This window comes from Nipponia nippon, unplaced genomic scaffold (genome assembly GCF_047370975.1).
Source record: "Nipponia nippon isolate SJK-2023a ecotype South Korea unplaced genomic scaffold, ASM4737097v1 scaffold_4, whole genome shotgun sequence".
NCBI classification, from domain to species: Eukaryota; Metazoa; Chordata; class Aves; order Pelecaniformes; family Threskiornithidae; genus Nipponia; species Nipponia nippon.
In genome coordinates, this window is record NW_028262358.1 from 29,099,261 (window position 1) to 29,116,617 (window position 17,357).

A 17,357-nucleotide genomic window follows, 5' to 3' on the forward strand; every position below is an offset into this window, starting at 1 on the left:
CTATCCTGTTGTGGTGCCTAAGAAGAGAGAATGTTGGAGAAAATACAGGGCTTGCAGCAGTGTAACGTTACAGGCATAAAACCTACTGAACACCTACAATTCTTCTTCAAACAGTAGCAAAGTATTCCTTCTTTTGAGCAATTTCTTGCGTGTGACACTTTTTTGATAGTTGAAGAGCACTATTTAGCATTTGGAAGAGGCAAGCCATAATGATATGTCATAGCTCCATTCTTCGATCAGCGGACTTAAAGTTAAGGTCTGCAGTATGTCCCCTTTTATCCCTTGTTCAGCTCATCAGAGTGCTGTAATCAGCTTAAAATCATCAGTGTTACAATAAGGCTTGTATTTCCCTCGTGCCCCAGACAAAGCTGGCTGTTACCCAGAATTCTTCCCACGATAGTTCCTTCTACCAGTGTACTGTCATGGTAACTTTTGTAAGGTGCAGTGGTTTATAAGATTAAATATGTAGTCCCTGATCCATGAAGGAATTCGGGCATTTGCATCCTGTTCAAAACATTGGGTAGATGCCTAGATGCTTTTGTAGATACACACATCTGAATTGTTAGCTATCTGCTACTTTTACATCTTAAGCTGAATTTATCGTTAATTTTATAGAAACTACTTTTAAAGAAATGTCATGATTCTTATTTCAGAGGAGCTGAAATACTTTTGCGACGGAAGCTTATTGCTTTTGTTTTACACTTCTGTGCATCTTTGCATCTAAGCAACCAGAATAAAGAGCTTGCAAATCATACATGCTGCACTTGGTGGGTTTAAGTCTCATCAAACACTCATGGAGTGTACTCTGTCATTTGAGCAGGTGAATAAAATTAAGCAAATAGCACTGTTACATTAGCAGGCATGCAAAAGCTGTTCCTTCTGTTACTGAATTTAGGGACTTGAATGCCAGGGAATAGACTAGATTACTTTTTTAGTGCTAGTCTATGCTGGTGAAGGAAATAGGGAAAAAAAAAAAAAAATCTGATTCTTTGTTAGCATGAATCTTTATTATGGTGTTTAGAGAGTGTACCGGAAGGTCTTTTGACATCCAGGCGTAGCTTTAGTTCAAGCACTTCTATTTAATCATGAAAAAATTCATGTACAAATCTGTTGTAAACAATCGGGAGTAGCTAACTGGTTTCTTTGTTTCTTTCTAGGAAATACCAAAATAAAGCAGATGTTGTGTCCTGTACTGTTATCTCAAGGTTTTGCAAGTCATTCTGTTATGTGCTTCTTGGCAGCAGGAATGTAAACTAATTCTTTCAGCACTGAACTAGAACCTTGACAAGGTTGCAATTACAGGTAAGAACAAATTCTGCCACTTGGAAGTTTATGGGAAGGTATAACTGCTTTTGCTTTGACTGTGTTTTAATTTGCAATTGACCAAGAATTTAACAGAAATTTCAGAACATATTAGATAAAAGGATGTGTTTTTTCTTTAAATGCATTTGAATTTTGCTTAACCTTATTTTTAATAGGGAGGAAATATAACTTAAAGTATAGCCTCTTTCTGCTATAATACAAAACACTGTTAATGAGCGGGGGAGAAAAATGTAATTTTTCAACACCTAAATGTGTGCTGACTCAGATTTTGAGGAAGGTATTTTCTCACACAAAAGGCTGTACAGTGTCAGTCAGTAAAAGTCATTAAGTGTTTTGCCACTGTGTGTTGAGATCAGCTTACCATCCGTGTGTAGCTTTTTTCCCCTCAAGGTTTGTATTTCCTTAAATGTGCTAATAGCAGCAGTACTACTTAAGTTACCTTTTTTAATCGGTTACAGAAGATCTCTAAATTTTTGTTACAAGTCTGCTGTAGCTTCAACTCTTGAATCACCTTTTCAAGGGTAAAGGTTGATGTCTTCTTCCAGGTCAGTGAAAATGTTTTGGCTGCTGGTTTTGTATCATAACATTATCTGACAATGATGGAGATGACTTTTGTCCCACTACTCAATCCCTATCTTCTAAACTCGTGTGTAGGGAAGTAAAAGTCTGTGTGTTTTTACTATGACTTTTTTTAAAAAAATAAACTCGGTGCTATGAAACTAAATGAAAAAAAAAAACCACACCACCTCAAATACCTGTCATAGATTGCATGTTTTGGTTTGTATGTTTCTAAATAATTTATTTTTGTTTTTAAACAGGGAGTATGTGTTTTGAAGACTATCCATGAAATAGCTTTATTGCATATGCTGAATCTGCAGAATTATGATCAAGTTAAGGCCTTTCAGTCTTGTTTTCATGTTTTGGTATCTTTGACAGGAAGAGTTGCTTGCCTTAGGCTGCACTTGTCAATAGGGGCAGGACAAGAGTCTGGACTCTTGGTATCAAGCAGTCTAGTATGTCTTACTCTGAAGCTGGATGGTGCATAGGTCAGTGGCAGGTTTGTGCCGAGGTGGCGGCATTGATTGTTCTGCTCCTACAATGAAAGAAGGGGTCAAATGTGTTTTGTGAGGTTTTTTTGTTACTGTCATCTCGATTGAATGTTTGTACTTAATTTGCAGTGGTGTAATGTTGTAAAAAGGCACAACTCTTCTTATACTGTGCAAGTCATAGACTAATTTATGTTGGAGTAGACCTCTAGTACTCATCAAGCCCAGCCCTTGTGTCTGACTTCCTCAGATTTGTGTGTGAATCAACAAGTCACCCCTCAATTATGTAAATAAATGGTTTAGTGTTTCACTGTGGTTCTGCAGACCTGCTGCAGAACACTTATTCTGGTCTTTCAGACCTGTTTAGGAACAATTTATTGATGATATGAATTGGTGATTCATTGCTGCCCTGTTCTCACAAAAATGTGTCTGAAGCTTCTGGTAAACAAACATTGAAAAAGGTAAGAAAAGAAGTTGTCTTAAATGCCTACATTTAGAATAAGAGAGAACTCATTTTTAGTGACATACTGCTTCATGCTAATGAGTGAAAAATTAATCAATTTTAATACCAATAATATATTGGCTAAACATTGGCTCTCTTTCTTCAAAATCTTAGGGGCTATTTCTTTATAAAAGCCTGGCTGGTGGTGGTTAGATTGATGGTTGAAAAGAAACAAATTAAATTTAACTCAAAATAGTCGGTCTTTTATTGAATTTAGAGAACAAAAAAAATGATTCTGCATAGAAATGACTGTAAACTTTATTAGGGAAGAGTCATTGCTTTGTAGTATCCAAGTGCCACACGTGCATCTGTTTTGAATAGCCCAGTAAAGAAGTCAGAACGTGCTTATTGGCCACAGGAAGTATAAGCAGATACAGGTAAACAAAAGGAATTTCAGTTAATATCATGGGATATAAATCTTGTCATAGTATCGTCAGTAGGGATAAACAAGAGTACAGTGCTGTCTTCTAGGTGGTATAATAAAGCCACACCTCATTGCAGAGTTTGAGTTAAGGGCAAAATGTTACTCCAGGGTTAATAAGCCTGAACAGGTGATACCTGGTTTAACCAAGTAGGCCCATTTCACTCGGGTGCCAGTGTACCAAGCTCTTACTTCAAGAAAATGATACAAGAGCATGAATACTGGCTTACACAGAGCTATCTTGGCTCTTATAGACTTCAGCCTTCATTCTGTTCCTGTGGAGGTGCTAGAAGCAAGTCTGTTTGCTTTGCCCTGTCTGGGCCCAATGTTGTTGTACTTGGTGAACCAGCCTGGGTATTTATGTATCTTACGTACCACTTTTTGTATGGTTAATTTGTAGTTCAGATAAACTGTTTGCAGATAACAGAGGGTTGAATTTCCCAGACTTCATAGTGTTTGGAGGAAATCTTGGTAAAGAAAACCTGAAGCTGTTACCTGGAAAACTAAGATGAGTGACATTAATGAAGAGATTGACTACAGTAGCGTGTTTCTTACTGACAATGATGCTCCATTCCTCTTCTTCAGTAAGTCTCTAGCCGTGGTGCCAAAGTGAACTAAGGGCTGCTTGCTGTCAGAAGTCACACTGGCAAGCACAGAATTACGTGTAGCTAACTAGGAGGAACACTGCGTATTTTTTTTAAGCTTTCATTTGGCCTCAAAACTGTGCGAAGTTGACTTCTGCAATTTATGTAAGGGTGAAGCTGCACAATAAAGACTGTAAAAATGCATCAACCTGGGCACTGATGGCTTTGCTGTGATTGCAAAGCTAGATTCAGAGTCCACTTTCAAGTTTTCTCTGAAGTTCATCTTGAATATCTGAGGTATGATCTCTAACTTTGCACCTACCAAACTGCATTCCAGAAAAATAAGAAGCCACAGCATAGAAGTGTGCAACTTGTCCGTGAGAGACAGACGGTTGCTATATAAGCTGAGCTTGAAGATCTGCAGTTACCTCTAGCTTCACCCATGTTTTAATAAGGTGCAAGAAAGCAGAATATGAAATGAACCTTCTGGTGTTAACACAGCTAAAAAGGTTATAGTTCTTAACCTCGCTCCTGGTGCCCCTTTCTGTTTTTTCCCCACTGTCTTCTCTGTTGAAGGTTACTGCCCCCTTGGATCTGCTGTCTAAGCTGCTGGCTTCTAAACCCACTGCAGTCAAATTCACAAAGTTTCTCTTCAGTGAAACAGTTCAAAGCATAAGTGCAAAAACGTCTCAGCCAGCAGTTCTGAAAGAAAATAAATTGCTGGCACAATGTAGTGGTGAGTCGCTGAGGCAGAGCAGGAGTGATAATGTTTTCAGGTATTGCTACTGACATTGAAAATAGCTGTGAATACACAGTGTTAAATTACGCCTGTGACTGTTTTGTACCTCCAGACCAGTTAAAAGTAGCTGAAGCACATTCTCAAATCTTGATCTTCTTTTTAACTTGCTGGTTTAAAAGTAGTGTCGTGGGGAGGATGTTCTGTGGTTTTGGTTTTGTTATTGTTTCTTTTCCCCCAACTGTTGTAACAATAGAGATGCAGAAATTCATTTCAAAGTTACAGCTGTAGCTCCTAGGCATGTATTCTACCTGATGATGGGGATAACTTGCAAAAATCTTTAAATTCCTGCTTTAAAAGCGTATTGGTCTTCTTTCATGTCATTCCGGCAGGAAAAGTTTTTGATAGCAGGCTGTATATTAAAGGTTTGTATTGGTACTTAATTTCTTTGTGTCAGTATCTTTGGTCAGCTGAGATCCTTCCTGATGGTGACTCCCATGGCAACAGATTATTTAAAAACAAACAAAAAAAACCTTCAAAACAAATAAACCCCATAGTGAGTGGACATGAATGATAATCACTGTCCTTTTATGTAGTTCATTTCTAAGTGAAAGTAAAATATTGAGATCTCATTCTTAGATTCCAATAATTGCTGTTTGACTCTGCCAGTACTTGTGGCTATGCCATTAGAGTAGCTGTTACAGCCAAGCTTCAAGTAGAGCTCTCGCTCAAAAATTCAACAACTATTTGCCTAATGTAAATTTATGTAGTGCCAATTTTTAAGGTCAGTAAGTCAAAAGCGATCCCAAGTTTTCTGAGATCAAAAATAAAGATCTTTAAAGCTGGTTTCACTCATCAAATGAACTTGTATTTAGTGTCCATATAGTATAAATAGATAGTATTATGTAACTATGGTGATACTATAATGATAGTATATTGTAAGTAAACACAAGATTAGTAAAAGATTATTTGCAATATTCTGCCGCTCTCCCTTGTGTAAATTGAAGGGTACAGGGAATCCTTATGAATGTCAAAACTATCTGCAGTGTGTATAGACATATGTAATGTGTAGAGTGTGTGTATGCACATACACGCACACTAAAGGGAGAGAGTATAAGATGGAGACAGGAGCTTTCTACAAAGGCTAAGTTTCAATTTTTTACTTAAACCAGAAAAGTTATTTCTTCCTGCACTTTCAGTAAGCTTTGAAATTGTTTGTCACAGATATTATTCATCACTTATCTTCAATATCTAGTGCAGCATTTTCTTTGTTGAAATGTTGTTTTTTATAACAGGAGCACATGTGTTTTGTAACAGGAAACTCTGGCACTGTTTCTTTTCCACAGCACTGACTAATTAAAAATGACTGGCCCATTGAGTGAATCCTTCTGAGGAAGAGACATTTTACAGTACACTTTTATGACCTAAGCCCAAAATTGATGTTGGACCATTCTCATTATATGAAAAGATACATTATTGCCTTTGGGACTGTTGGCCATCAAGGTATTAGTCTAGTTGTGATGTTCTCTTTGAAACTGACATGTGATCTGAAAATTATTTTATAGTATCTACAAAAACTTTGATTATGGCTTTTAGACCTTTATAATCTAATTACATTTTGTCTGCCTTAATGACAACCAGCAAGTAAATATTTCTGCCTGTTAAATATAAATCTATATGGAAAGGAGCATGCTTTTCATTTAAAGTAGCTGCCTATTTCCCTTTCAGGATGTAGTAGAAAATCATGGATACCTGTAACTGAGCAAGAACCATTTGCCATTTTATAAGTAGATCTTGGGAGAAAATCAGCGGGTGTGGTTCTTTATTCTTTTAAACAGAGAAATTCAAACTTAGACACAGACCTGATTTTAAGACCCTTTACAATATGGCTGTTCTAATACCAAAGAAAGTCATCACTGTGTAGCTGTGGGGAAAAGGATACTTACCGCGAGTTCTTCTTGCATGTCTGAGGACATGGCTTTTGTCTTCATACTTCCATACCTCAAAAGGGTAGATGTCTCTGGCTTCCTGAGCCTGAATTATTGCTTATTGAAATAAGGACCTCATATAGGGTTTGTATCAGGTAGGAAGCATCAGAGAATATATGTTAGGACTTCAGAGAAGTAAGCCTTGGGTTAAGTTTTTGCCCTGGGAAAGGGATGTCAGCTCTTGTTAGAGGCTCACAGCCCTGAACTGGAAATGGCTTAGCTATTGATTTAAAACTAGAGATGAAGAGTGTACAGCAGAGTGGTAGCTAGAGCCACTGCTTTAGCAGCATATTGCTCCGATTCAGTTTCTTCCGTTGCCAGAGAGGGGGAAAGGCCAGTATTTTCTTCCTCTAAAGGCCTTCTAAAAGCCTTCCGGCGTTGGTGATTATTGGCACTTACCAGGTGACTGGGTTTTTTAATTATTATTCTTACTCTCTTATTTTTCCCAGAGATGGGAAGACTATTGGGAGAAGGGAATCCTAGGTTTCCATTCTTGATCTGAAGAATATATACTGTTTTAGAGAATAGTCTGAGGAGCATGGATGAGAACTAAGGCCTTCCCCATTTCCAAGGAAGTTTTGGGAATTACAGTAGACATGGTCTTGCAGATTGTCAAAGTTTCAGGTAATAATCTTATGTGGGGTAAATATTTTCACCAGAAGGAAATTAAATTGTTTTCTCAGGCCAAGGCATGGATCCAGTTGCTATTTTCCAACTATGTAGTGGGAGGGTATAGAGAAGGTAGGGCTATGCTCTTCCCAGAGATGTGTAATGAAAGACTAAGAGGCAAAGGACACGAGTTGGGACACTGATGGGAGTTCTGTTTTCATTATGAATGTGGTCAAGCATGAACTGGTTGCTCGGAGGCTATGGCATCTCCATGCTTGGAGATGTTCAAAACTTGACAAGGATCTGAACAGCCCGAGCCATCTTTGGTGTTGGATATCATATTTATTGAACTTTGAATAGGGGTTTGGACTAGATAAGCTTTAGAGGTATCTTCCAACATGAATCGTTCTATGATTCTGTAATTTGTGAATTGTGACCTGACTTAAGCGTTATTTAGGTGTTTGTGTCAAGATTGACTTGTATCTAGCCTAGTGCTAGATAGTGCTTAAAGTAAGAGATGGAAACACCAGGTTAGACCTATGATAGGCTTTGCCTTCTGTAGGATTTTTTCAGGTCAGTTTGGCTGAGTCCCATTTTTAGGTGCTCAAGTCTGTTTACTGATCTAGCCTGAGATGTTAAGAGGGACAAAACTAGATGTGAGTACCAGGGTACTGTTTTTCCAGTGGAACCATTTTATTTTGTAACTTTCATTTTGGAGAAAACAAGTAATGTTTTGTTTGTTGTGTTTTGGTTTTTCTGTTTGTTTTTACTTTTTTAGCAAAGCATCTTTAAAAAAAAGTTTGGTACGATTCCACAAATTTCATTAAAATGTCTCTGATGTGCATAGGTAAATACACAGCTGAGGTTACTGCTAGAGATAGTTGTGTGCATTGACACTGTAGATAGGAAGTTCACATTACATTTGTGCGTAATACCTGATAGGAATATACTGTACTCACGTGTATGCCATGTCATTTGCTTGTTATTTTCTGTAACCTCTTAGTATTTTTAAAATGCTGAAAGTTGTTACTATTAAAAATGAAGCTTTTAACAGAACAGGTGTTCATCCATTTTAAGTCGTCTTTTGCCTCACTATCACTGATAATTTTGATTGAAAACCTGAATTTCAATGAGTCGGTGAAATCACTGTGTTTTCTTCCGTGCTCACTGAAATGGCTTGACTTTTTCGGCTTGTCTTCAAACCAGTTGCTGCCTTATGTAGTCTACATAATATAAACAGTGATAGAAAGATTTCTTCTACGTTTGGTGTCTTTCATAGGGCCAGCTGTAAGTTGATTCCTAAACTTTTTACTGATTGCAAATCAATCTCTGCATCGTTTATTAAAGATTTGTAATATTAAATAGGATATTTAGAATATCAAGAATATAGTCTTGAATAGTATAATCTTTCTTTTCAGTTTCTCACTCCTGTGCTGTGAGAAGTGAAACCACTTATGGAATTGGTAAAGCTAAGATGTGGAACATGTGCTCTTGGTGGTTTTTTTTACACAGTATTTTTTATTATATATATATAAAATGCAACACTCAATACTGAGCTCAGGCTTTTGCAATTAGTTAGGCTTTGATCTTTTTCCTTACTCAGTCATATTTCTTCCACACTTTTGATTTTTGAGAACGTAAGGACATACTTAACTCATTTGAAGGAATCTCATACAAGGTCTGAAGTGTTGGAGGACTTCTGTCATTTTGGCAGCATTTCAGTTGTGTATTACCTTCTACCGGTAAGAATATTTTTGTGTGCTTTTAAAATAGCCTTATATTGTGTGTAACTTGTGAATGAGTGGTCATCAGCTATTAAAATCCTTTCAGAAATCTACTGATGTTAGATGAACTATTAAACTATGTGGAACTTGTTCAGCTCTTAACAGAGAGCATCAGTTGCTGAGAGCACTTGTTTGTGGTGGTGTGTAGCACTGCCTGCCTTTACTTCTATGACACCATTTGACACTGCTGCTTTTTTGTTTGTTTTTTTCAAAGCAAAATCAGATCTCTCAAAAGAAAGGGTTGTGAAAAGCATTTTGGCTGTGTAGCTCACAAAGTACAAATACCTCATTTCTGTTGCTGTGTGTTGCTTCCACTGATTTACAGTTGTGGTTTAACCCCAGCCAGCAACTAAGTACCACACAGCCGCTTACTCGCCCCCCACCTCCTCAGTGGGATGAGGGAAAGAATCAGAAGAATAAAAGTGAGAAAACTTGTGGACTGAGATAAAGACAGTTTAATAGGTAAAGCAAAAGCTGTGCAAGCAAGCAAAGCAAAACAAGGAATTCATTCACTACTTCCCACCAGCAGGCGGGTGTTCAGCCATCTCCAGGAAAACAGGGCTCTGTCACGTGTAACAGTTACTTGGGAAGAGAAACACCATCCCTCCAAATGTCCTTCCCCTTCCTCCTTCTTCCCCCCCGCTTTATATGCTGAGCATGACGTCATATGGTATGCAACATCCCTTTGGTCAGTTGGGGTCAGCCGTGCCAGCTGTGTCCCCTCCCAACTTCTTGTGCACCCCCAGCCTGCTCGCTGGTGGGGTGGGGTGAGAAGCAGAAAAGGCCTTGACTCTGTGTAAGCACTGCTCAGCACTAATGAAAGCATCCCTGTAGTAGCAACACTGTTTTAGCACAAATCCAAAACATAGCCCCGTACTAGCTACTATGAAGAAAATTAACTCTATCCCAGCTAAAACCAGCATAGCAGTGTTGCAAATATTCTTTTAAGATAAAGAAGGAAAAATGATGATGCAAATAATTGAGTAGAATGTAACATACTACTTTCACTTGCAAATTACATACAGTGTGAAACTTACAATGCACAACATAAGGTTGTATAGTCATTTTATCTTCATCTTTGCTATCCCCAGTAATATAATTAGAGGCCAGTGGATGGTGACTCAGAGATAAAGAATAAAGGTAATATTTGTAGTTTCTTGTGCATTAAATTCTTTAATATTGTAAAATTGAACTGATTGGGAAGGTGGGTGAAGTTTAGGATGGATAGTTTGTGTTTTGAAAGGGCTTAATGACTTTTCAAGTTGTTAAAAGTATGGAAAGTATTTTGAGAATGTTAGATGACCTAGTAGTTTGAAGTTATTCTGTAACTTGCTTTTTTGTATTAGATGTACCATTGTCTATGAAATTGGTACTTCTGGTTTTGCTTTAAAAAAATCTAGTTTGAGGGCTATTTTTATGTTTGTATGGAGTAAAATCGAATTGGCAACAACCCTTGAGCATGTTCTCCTAATAATTTGGGTTTTACTGTAGATTCTACAGCTGAGGATGTGCACCTTGTACATGGAATGCCCATTTTGGAGAGCATAAAAGGCTCAGGATACTTTCTTTGGTGTCACACAATTCCTTTTGTTTTTTTAATGGCTACTTAAGACAATTTGCTAAGTACAAGACTTGTGTTATAACATCAGATTTCTTGATAGCAGAATATTGGTACATAGAGACAACTAACTGTTGGGGTTGTTGATTGACCGCCGCCTGAACATGAGCCAGCAGTGTGCTCAGGTGGCCAAGGGGGCCAATGGCATCCTGGCTCGTATCAGGAATAGTGTGGCCAGCAGGACCAGGGAGGTGATAGTGCCCCTGTACTCGGCACTGGTGAGGCCGCACCTCAAGTACTGTGTTCAGTTTTGGGCCCCTCACTACAAGAAGGACATCGAGGTGCTGGAGCGTGTCCAGAGGAGGGCAACGAAGTTGGTGAAGGGTCTAGAGCACAAGTCTTATGAGGAGCGGTTGAGGGAACTGGGGTTGTTTAGTCTGGAGAAGAGGAGGCTGAGGGGAGACCTTATTGCTCTCTACAACTACCTGAAAGGAGGCTGTAGCAAGGTGGGGGTCGGCCTCTTCTCCCTAGTAACAAGCGATAGGATGAGAGGAAATGGCCTCAAGCTGCGCCAGGGGAAGTTTAGGTTAGACATTAGGAAAAACTTCTTCACCGAAAGGGTAGTCAGGCACTGGAACAGGCTGCCCAGGGAAGTGGTTGAGTCTCCATCCCTGGAGGTGTTTAAAAGACGGGTAGACGTGGTGCTCGAGGACATGGTTTATTGGTGGACTTGGCAGTGTTAGGTTGACGGTTGGACTTGATGATCTTAAGGGTCTTTTCCAACCTTAATGATTCTATGCAAGTGTAGAGTTCCCTAATAAATGAGAAATGATCAAAAATCATGGTAGTATCTTATAGCTGAACTAGAGGGGGTAATTGCACAGTGTTAGCATTTATACTGTCCATGCAAACCCTCAATTTCTAGCTGAATGTTTAAGAAATCATCTTCTCTAGCAAATCTTTCTAAAGCTGGAGTCTCATTAGTGTTTTATTCCACGTCAGAACAAATAATCTGAAGACTTGTAATTAGAACATAGCATAGTACTCCAACATAAGAGCTGTTTTAAAGTCTGGCATTTCTCAGTTGATTTGACTTAGCCGGGTGCTTTCTCTCTACATTTTTTTTTTTTTTTTTTTTTTAAGAAAAAGTACATCAAGTTATATGAATTTCACTCTCTTACAGAACAACATTGCTCCTTTTGCATAATGTTAGTAGCACCTGAATCAAAGGCCATTAAACTTGAATTAAGACACAGTAAAATTAGACTAAAAAGTAAACCACATCAGGAGTTGCTGTAGTATTTGGGGAAGTTTGTCTAAATTTGTATTAAAGCAAGAGTGGGAGATGTATTTCAACAGAGACATAACTGGTGAGCAAACTGTTGGGCTCTGTGGAATGCTGGAGATCCTCAGCACTTCATGGAGGTCACCGTAGCAGAAGTTTGGATTATCTGGAGGAAAGTCCTAAAGTTTACCCTAAAAAGGGAGGTGGGGTGCATAATCTAACTGTAATCTTTTCCTTATTGCATTCTACTATTCTTTTTATTTCTCCTGTCAGAGTAAGCTGTGTATGCTGAAAATGTGTTTAGATAAGAGGAATGGCAGAAGTAAGGATTTCTTAACCTCTTTTTCTGACTTGGTAACAAACTCTTAAACCAGAACTAGATTATCATGACTCTGCAGGCTTGATGGGTACTAGTGTGTCAGAGACCTAGTGACAGACTGCTCAGCGTCAGTCATGGCACAATTCTCTCAAATTCTTTTTGGATCAAGGTTGCTGTCATTTTCACATCCAGTCACTAAGGGTTTCATGGGGCAGTCATTTTTAGCACGATCAGAGGCTTTGGTATTTGAGGTTTCTGAAGTTCTCAGAAAAGTACTATGGGGTCTGTGGATTAAAAGAATGTATTCTCTGCTGACTTTGTAAAGTACAAGGTAGTCTAGTACAGGAGAGGAAGTCAGAAGTCCTCTAAAGGTTCAACATTGATTACTCACACTTCACCTGCAAGTTTGCTCTCTGAAGATGGTTCTTTCTCATATATTTTGAAGTAGGTCTCCAGATATTGAAGAACTTCTGACTTTCTATGGATTATTTTCTTTCCTTAGCTCATATCTCTTGTAAGTGGATACATTTTAAAATCAAGATCAATGCATCTTTGAACTTAAAATCACATGTAAACACATGAATGTCTTTTAGGGATGGTAAAAATGGAAATGTTTTTTACAAAGGACTAAGTATAATTTATTAAGAGAATCCGGTGAGGAGTTTTCTTGGATCGAAGTGGGACTTGCCTTCTTGTTTCCTTTGGCAGATGGTCTACATTCCTCTATTGTCGCTTGTGTCATGCTTTACAAGAGTACAGTAGCAGCACAGTACATGCAAAGCTAGTGAGACCAGTCAGTTCTTATTTATGAAGTATTAGCTTTTATTCATGCCACAATAAAACTGGAAAGAAAATAGGAGTCATAGGGTGGTTGTTTTTCCGGCATGAATTAGTTTCTGCAGCGAATGACAAAATTGGCAGGGCTGCAAAGGTATGTGAACTGCTCTGCCTTCATATGGAAAGCCTTTAATTTTGATGAAGTAGCTCTTTAAAAGATGCAACACGCCACCAAAAAAAAAAAAAACCCCACCAAAAATGCAAACGGGTCTGTAAGTTCACACTTCATTCATGTCATTTATTAATTACTTTTTCCCCCCATTATAGTTGTTGACTTCTGCACATGTGCATGCTTTATCACTTGTAATATAAAGAAACAACACAGGAAAGGGAGAACAAAGCTTACATGGAGTGGTGGTTTTATAAGTAAGACTTTTCTTCTCTGTTTTCCAGATTCAATATTGCATAAACATGGGTGCATTTTTGGATAAACCAAAAACTGAAAAACATAATGCTCATGGTGCAGGGAATGGCTTGCGTTATGGCCTCAGCAGTATGCAGGGATGGAGAGTGGAAATGGAAGATGCTCACACAGCCGTTGTAGGTATTCCCCATGGCTTAGAGGACTGGTCCTTTTTTGCTGTCTATGATGGTCACGCGGGATCTCGTGTTGCAAATTATTGCTCCACGCACTTATTAGAACACATCACTAACAATGAAGACTTTAGGGCGACAGAAAAACCTGGATCTGCTCTTGAACCTTCAGTGGAAAATGTCAAGAGTGGAATCAGAACTGGCTTTTTGAAAATTGATGAGTATATGCGCAATTTCTCAGACCTCAGAAATGGGATGGACAGAAGTGGCTCAACAGCAGTGGGAGTAATGATTTCACCTGAGCATGTATACTTTATCAATTGTGGTGATTCACGTGCTGTTCTCTATAGGAATGGACAAGTCTGTTTTTCAACACAGGATCACAAACCTTGCAACCCAAGGGAGAAAGAGCGAATCCAAAATGCAGGAGGCAGTGTAATGATTCAGCGTGTTAATGGCTCATTGGCAGTTTCTCGAGCTCTGGGGGACTATGACTACAAATGTGTTGATGGTAAAGGCCCTACAGAACAACTTGTTTCTCCAGAGCCTGAGGTTTGTGAAATTTTAAGGGCAGAAGAAGATGAGTTTATCATCTTGGCTTGTGATGGAATCTGGGATGTAATGAGCAATGAAGAGCTCTGTGAATTTGTTAAGTCTAGACTTGAAGTATCAGATGACCTGGAAAAAGTGTGCAATTGGGTAGTGGACACTTGTTTACATAAGGTATGTAACTGTTTTCTCCAAGCAGCTGTTCTAAAATGATCTTCTGTTTAGATGGGTAGGTACAGTGTTAACAGCAGTTCCTGGCCTGCTCTTCCCCTTCCCCCTCTTCCTTCCCTCAAACTTCTGTATCTATTTGACAATATATCCTTGCTGAAGAATATACAACCTTATCCTTTGTGCCTGGAGAGGTGATAGCAATTGCAAAAATAAAGGTTTTTATTATTTTCTCAAGTAACGCTTGCATATAGTTTCAGCTTTAAACTTTGTTTCCAAACAGAAAATTCTTAAAATTAATAAATTCTGTGCAAGGTATTCTGTGTGGGTTTTTTTATTATTTTTTTTGTTCTTCCAAGTTGGGCAGTGTTCATATCCTTTGCATAAAAGCAGTGTTTGCACCATCTCCTCTTCAAGGTATGGTTTGTCTGTCATCTGAAGTGGTGTCCTCTGCTTATTGTTGTAGTTTAGGCAGAGAAACGCTAGTTTTGCATCTGAGCTTGCTTGTACTCCTCAAATTTAGAGTTTGTTCAGAGCAACTACAAGTCGCCCTACAAATGTTTCATAGGTATACTATTTCCAGCATTCCCTGAAAAATGCAACTCCTACTAGTGTAAATAGAGTTCCTTCATTAAGCCACAGACCAAACATGCAATTTTGAGGAAAATACTAAAATTCAGAATTCTAACACTGAAGGGTAAGGGTAATTTTTTTCAGAAATAGGATTGTATTCCAGCATATACCATACATTGTGTGATTGGTTTAAATGCTGTGGCTTTTCTAATCAAGCACTTCACCAGCCTAGTTAAAGGATGGTCACTCTAGTGTAATTTCAGTAAAACTGAGCCTTGGCCTTGTGTTTATTTTACAAAGTCAGATCCTGCATCTCTGCAGTTTGTAACAATATTGGAATGTTGCCCTCTGTCTTCAGGATGTGAATTGTACCACATAATATTAAATGCTGTAAAAGATAGGTGTCCCCATATTGGTACAAAAGGGAACGTAGAATAACTCCTGAATACTTCTGAAGGAATTTATTCTAATGTTAAATTCTTACATAATTTCTTCAGGAGAAGGAGTTGTTGTGATAGATGATAGGAACTATCCAGTAGGTTGGTTTTACAAAGAAACAATATGCAGTGACTAATGGCACCTAAATTTCCTTTTAAAAAAAAAAAAAATCTTGATTTCAAACTAGGAGTTTAAATTATGGTTCTACTGGCTCTCCTTGTAAGATACTTAAGCACTGTTTTTAAATTTGGCTGTGGTTTATAATTTTGAAAATTAAATATGAGCAGGAAAGTGGTATCAGAGCTTACTAGTGAAGAACTGGCGTTGAAGTTAGTATCTGAAAAAGCTGTTGGCTGATGTTGCTGAGCACATGATGTCTGTGAGGTCAGCTTGGCCATACTAAATAAATTCATATTTTGTACTTATTTTCTTCTAGTTGCTATGTATGACACAGGTGCATTCTGATGAACAGATTTGTAATCAATGTAATTTCTTACATTAATGCTCTCAAACTGAAATAAATTATTAGCTGGAGCTAGCTATTGTAGTAGTCTAGGATAAGTATTCTGCATTTCCTTTTGCAACATGAGTTGTTTTCCTAACTTGGCTTAAGGTAACATTAAATGACTGTCTAATTTCTGACCTGTTTTCTTGATATTATATTTAAATGGTTGACATGTAAATAAGTCCATTAAATATTTTAAATGTTAATGCTAAATGTACAATAAAAATCAGTAAAATTAATTCTAGTGAGTAGTTCAGTTGGGAAACTTAGATGTTCTTATTAATGAAAATACAGTTTTATTGCAAAGTTTATTTTTTCGCAGGTATATCTTTAGTACTCTATTTGGAACAAGTAATAATGTGACTAGCATAGAAAAATGAAAAATAAGACTAAAGATCCTAACTCGTCTTTTTTCTTTGACGTATAGGGGAGTCGTGATAACATGAGTATCGTACTAGTTTGTTTTTCGAATGCTCCTAAGGTCTCAGATGAGGCAGTGAAAAAAGATGCCGAGTTGGATAAGTACTTGGAATCACGGGTTGAAGGTAAGAAATCTTTTGTTCATTAGAAATGCTTTCAGAACCTTCTTGAGCATGAAAACAAAAAGCCTGAAAGCCATGATGCCACTATACCTTGAGTCAAATTCAGGCCTGGTTCTAATTCTGATTTTTTGTGTGTCAGGAAAAATGTTTTAAGCCATGTGGTTAGTTTATCCTGGTATTCCATAAGTGTTTTCTTAATGTGAGCTTTAGGTTTTTACTTCTGTCTTTATAGGTCAAAATGCAACCACTGACCTTGCAGTGTTATATCAGCTAGTTGTGATATTGTTAATGTCTTGCTTATAAAAATATCAGTAAAAGGGATACTTGTGATACTTGCTCCCTTTTTTTCCCGAAAGGTTTTGACAAAAAGAAAAAGCTGTATCAGGTTTTCATGAAGGGACAACTCATTCATCTAATTATCCAAGCTTTTTTAACTGTTCTATTTAACACAGCTGTGAGTTATTTTTCACACCAATGTCTTTTTTAAATGCACTTTTGCAAAAACTTAACAGAGTATAAATGATCAAAATACCTATGAATACAAGAGCCTTAAATCATCCCCTTGGATTCTGAATGCTTACCAAGTGTCTGTGTATGTGTGAATAAAAACCATATAATCATCTAGAACTTTCATGGAGGACTACACCTAATTCCTAACCAGTTTCATTTAGTCACTGATTTTATAACTCTCTTTACTTATACAAAAGGTTGAATGCAACTTTGTCCCTTAAGCAGAAACAGTGAAAGGAAAGTTAGCTTGACTAAGAATGAAAGACTTGCCCTTGTATAATTATTGCTTTTCTGCAGCATTCTTAATGTCAGAAAACCTGATATTTGAAGCAGCCTTTCAAACTGTTGCTTCTAATTTAAAATCTTTTATCACTGGCTAAGACTGTTCTAAGGTCTGACGACAGCTATATGTAGTGGCCTCCCGGTCTCTTCAATCTTCTCAGTTATTCTAGTGGTCCAGCTATAGCTCAGGTTTGGTAGAGTTGACTGAAGTTCAGAGCTGATATTGAAAGTTTTGCCTTTTTTTATAATATTGTTCTTATGTTG

The 17,357-nt window shown here is 37.8% G+C and overlaps 1 protein-coding gene across 9 annotated transcripts in view; it reads left to right on the top strand.

Annotated features, from left to right (window-relative positions):
* Nucleotides 1–17,357, top strand: part of PPM1B (protein phosphatase, Mg2+/Mn2+ dependent 1B) — a 78,511-nt gene that overhangs the window by 25,673 nt on the left and 35,481 nt on the right. For 5 of the 9 annotated variants that reach the window (XM_087777404.1, XM_087777403.1, XM_087777402.1 and 2 more), the window contains 3 exons: nucleotides 1,158–1,302; nucleotides 13,386–14,249; nucleotides 16,187–16,304. In XM_087777404.1, coding sequence (XP_087633530.1) covers nucleotides 13,404–14,249; nucleotides 16,187–16,304 — 964 coding nt within the window. In that variant the 5' untranslated portion in view covers nucleotides 1,158–1,302; nucleotides 13,386–13,403. Of the gene's footprint in view, nucleotides 1–1,157; nucleotides 1,303–5,958; nucleotides 6,116–13,385; nucleotides 14,250–16,186; nucleotides 16,305–17,357 lie in introns of all 9 variants that reach the window. The other 4 variants (XM_087777405.1, XM_087777410.1, XM_087777407.1 and 1 more) reach the window with 4 other exon arrangements.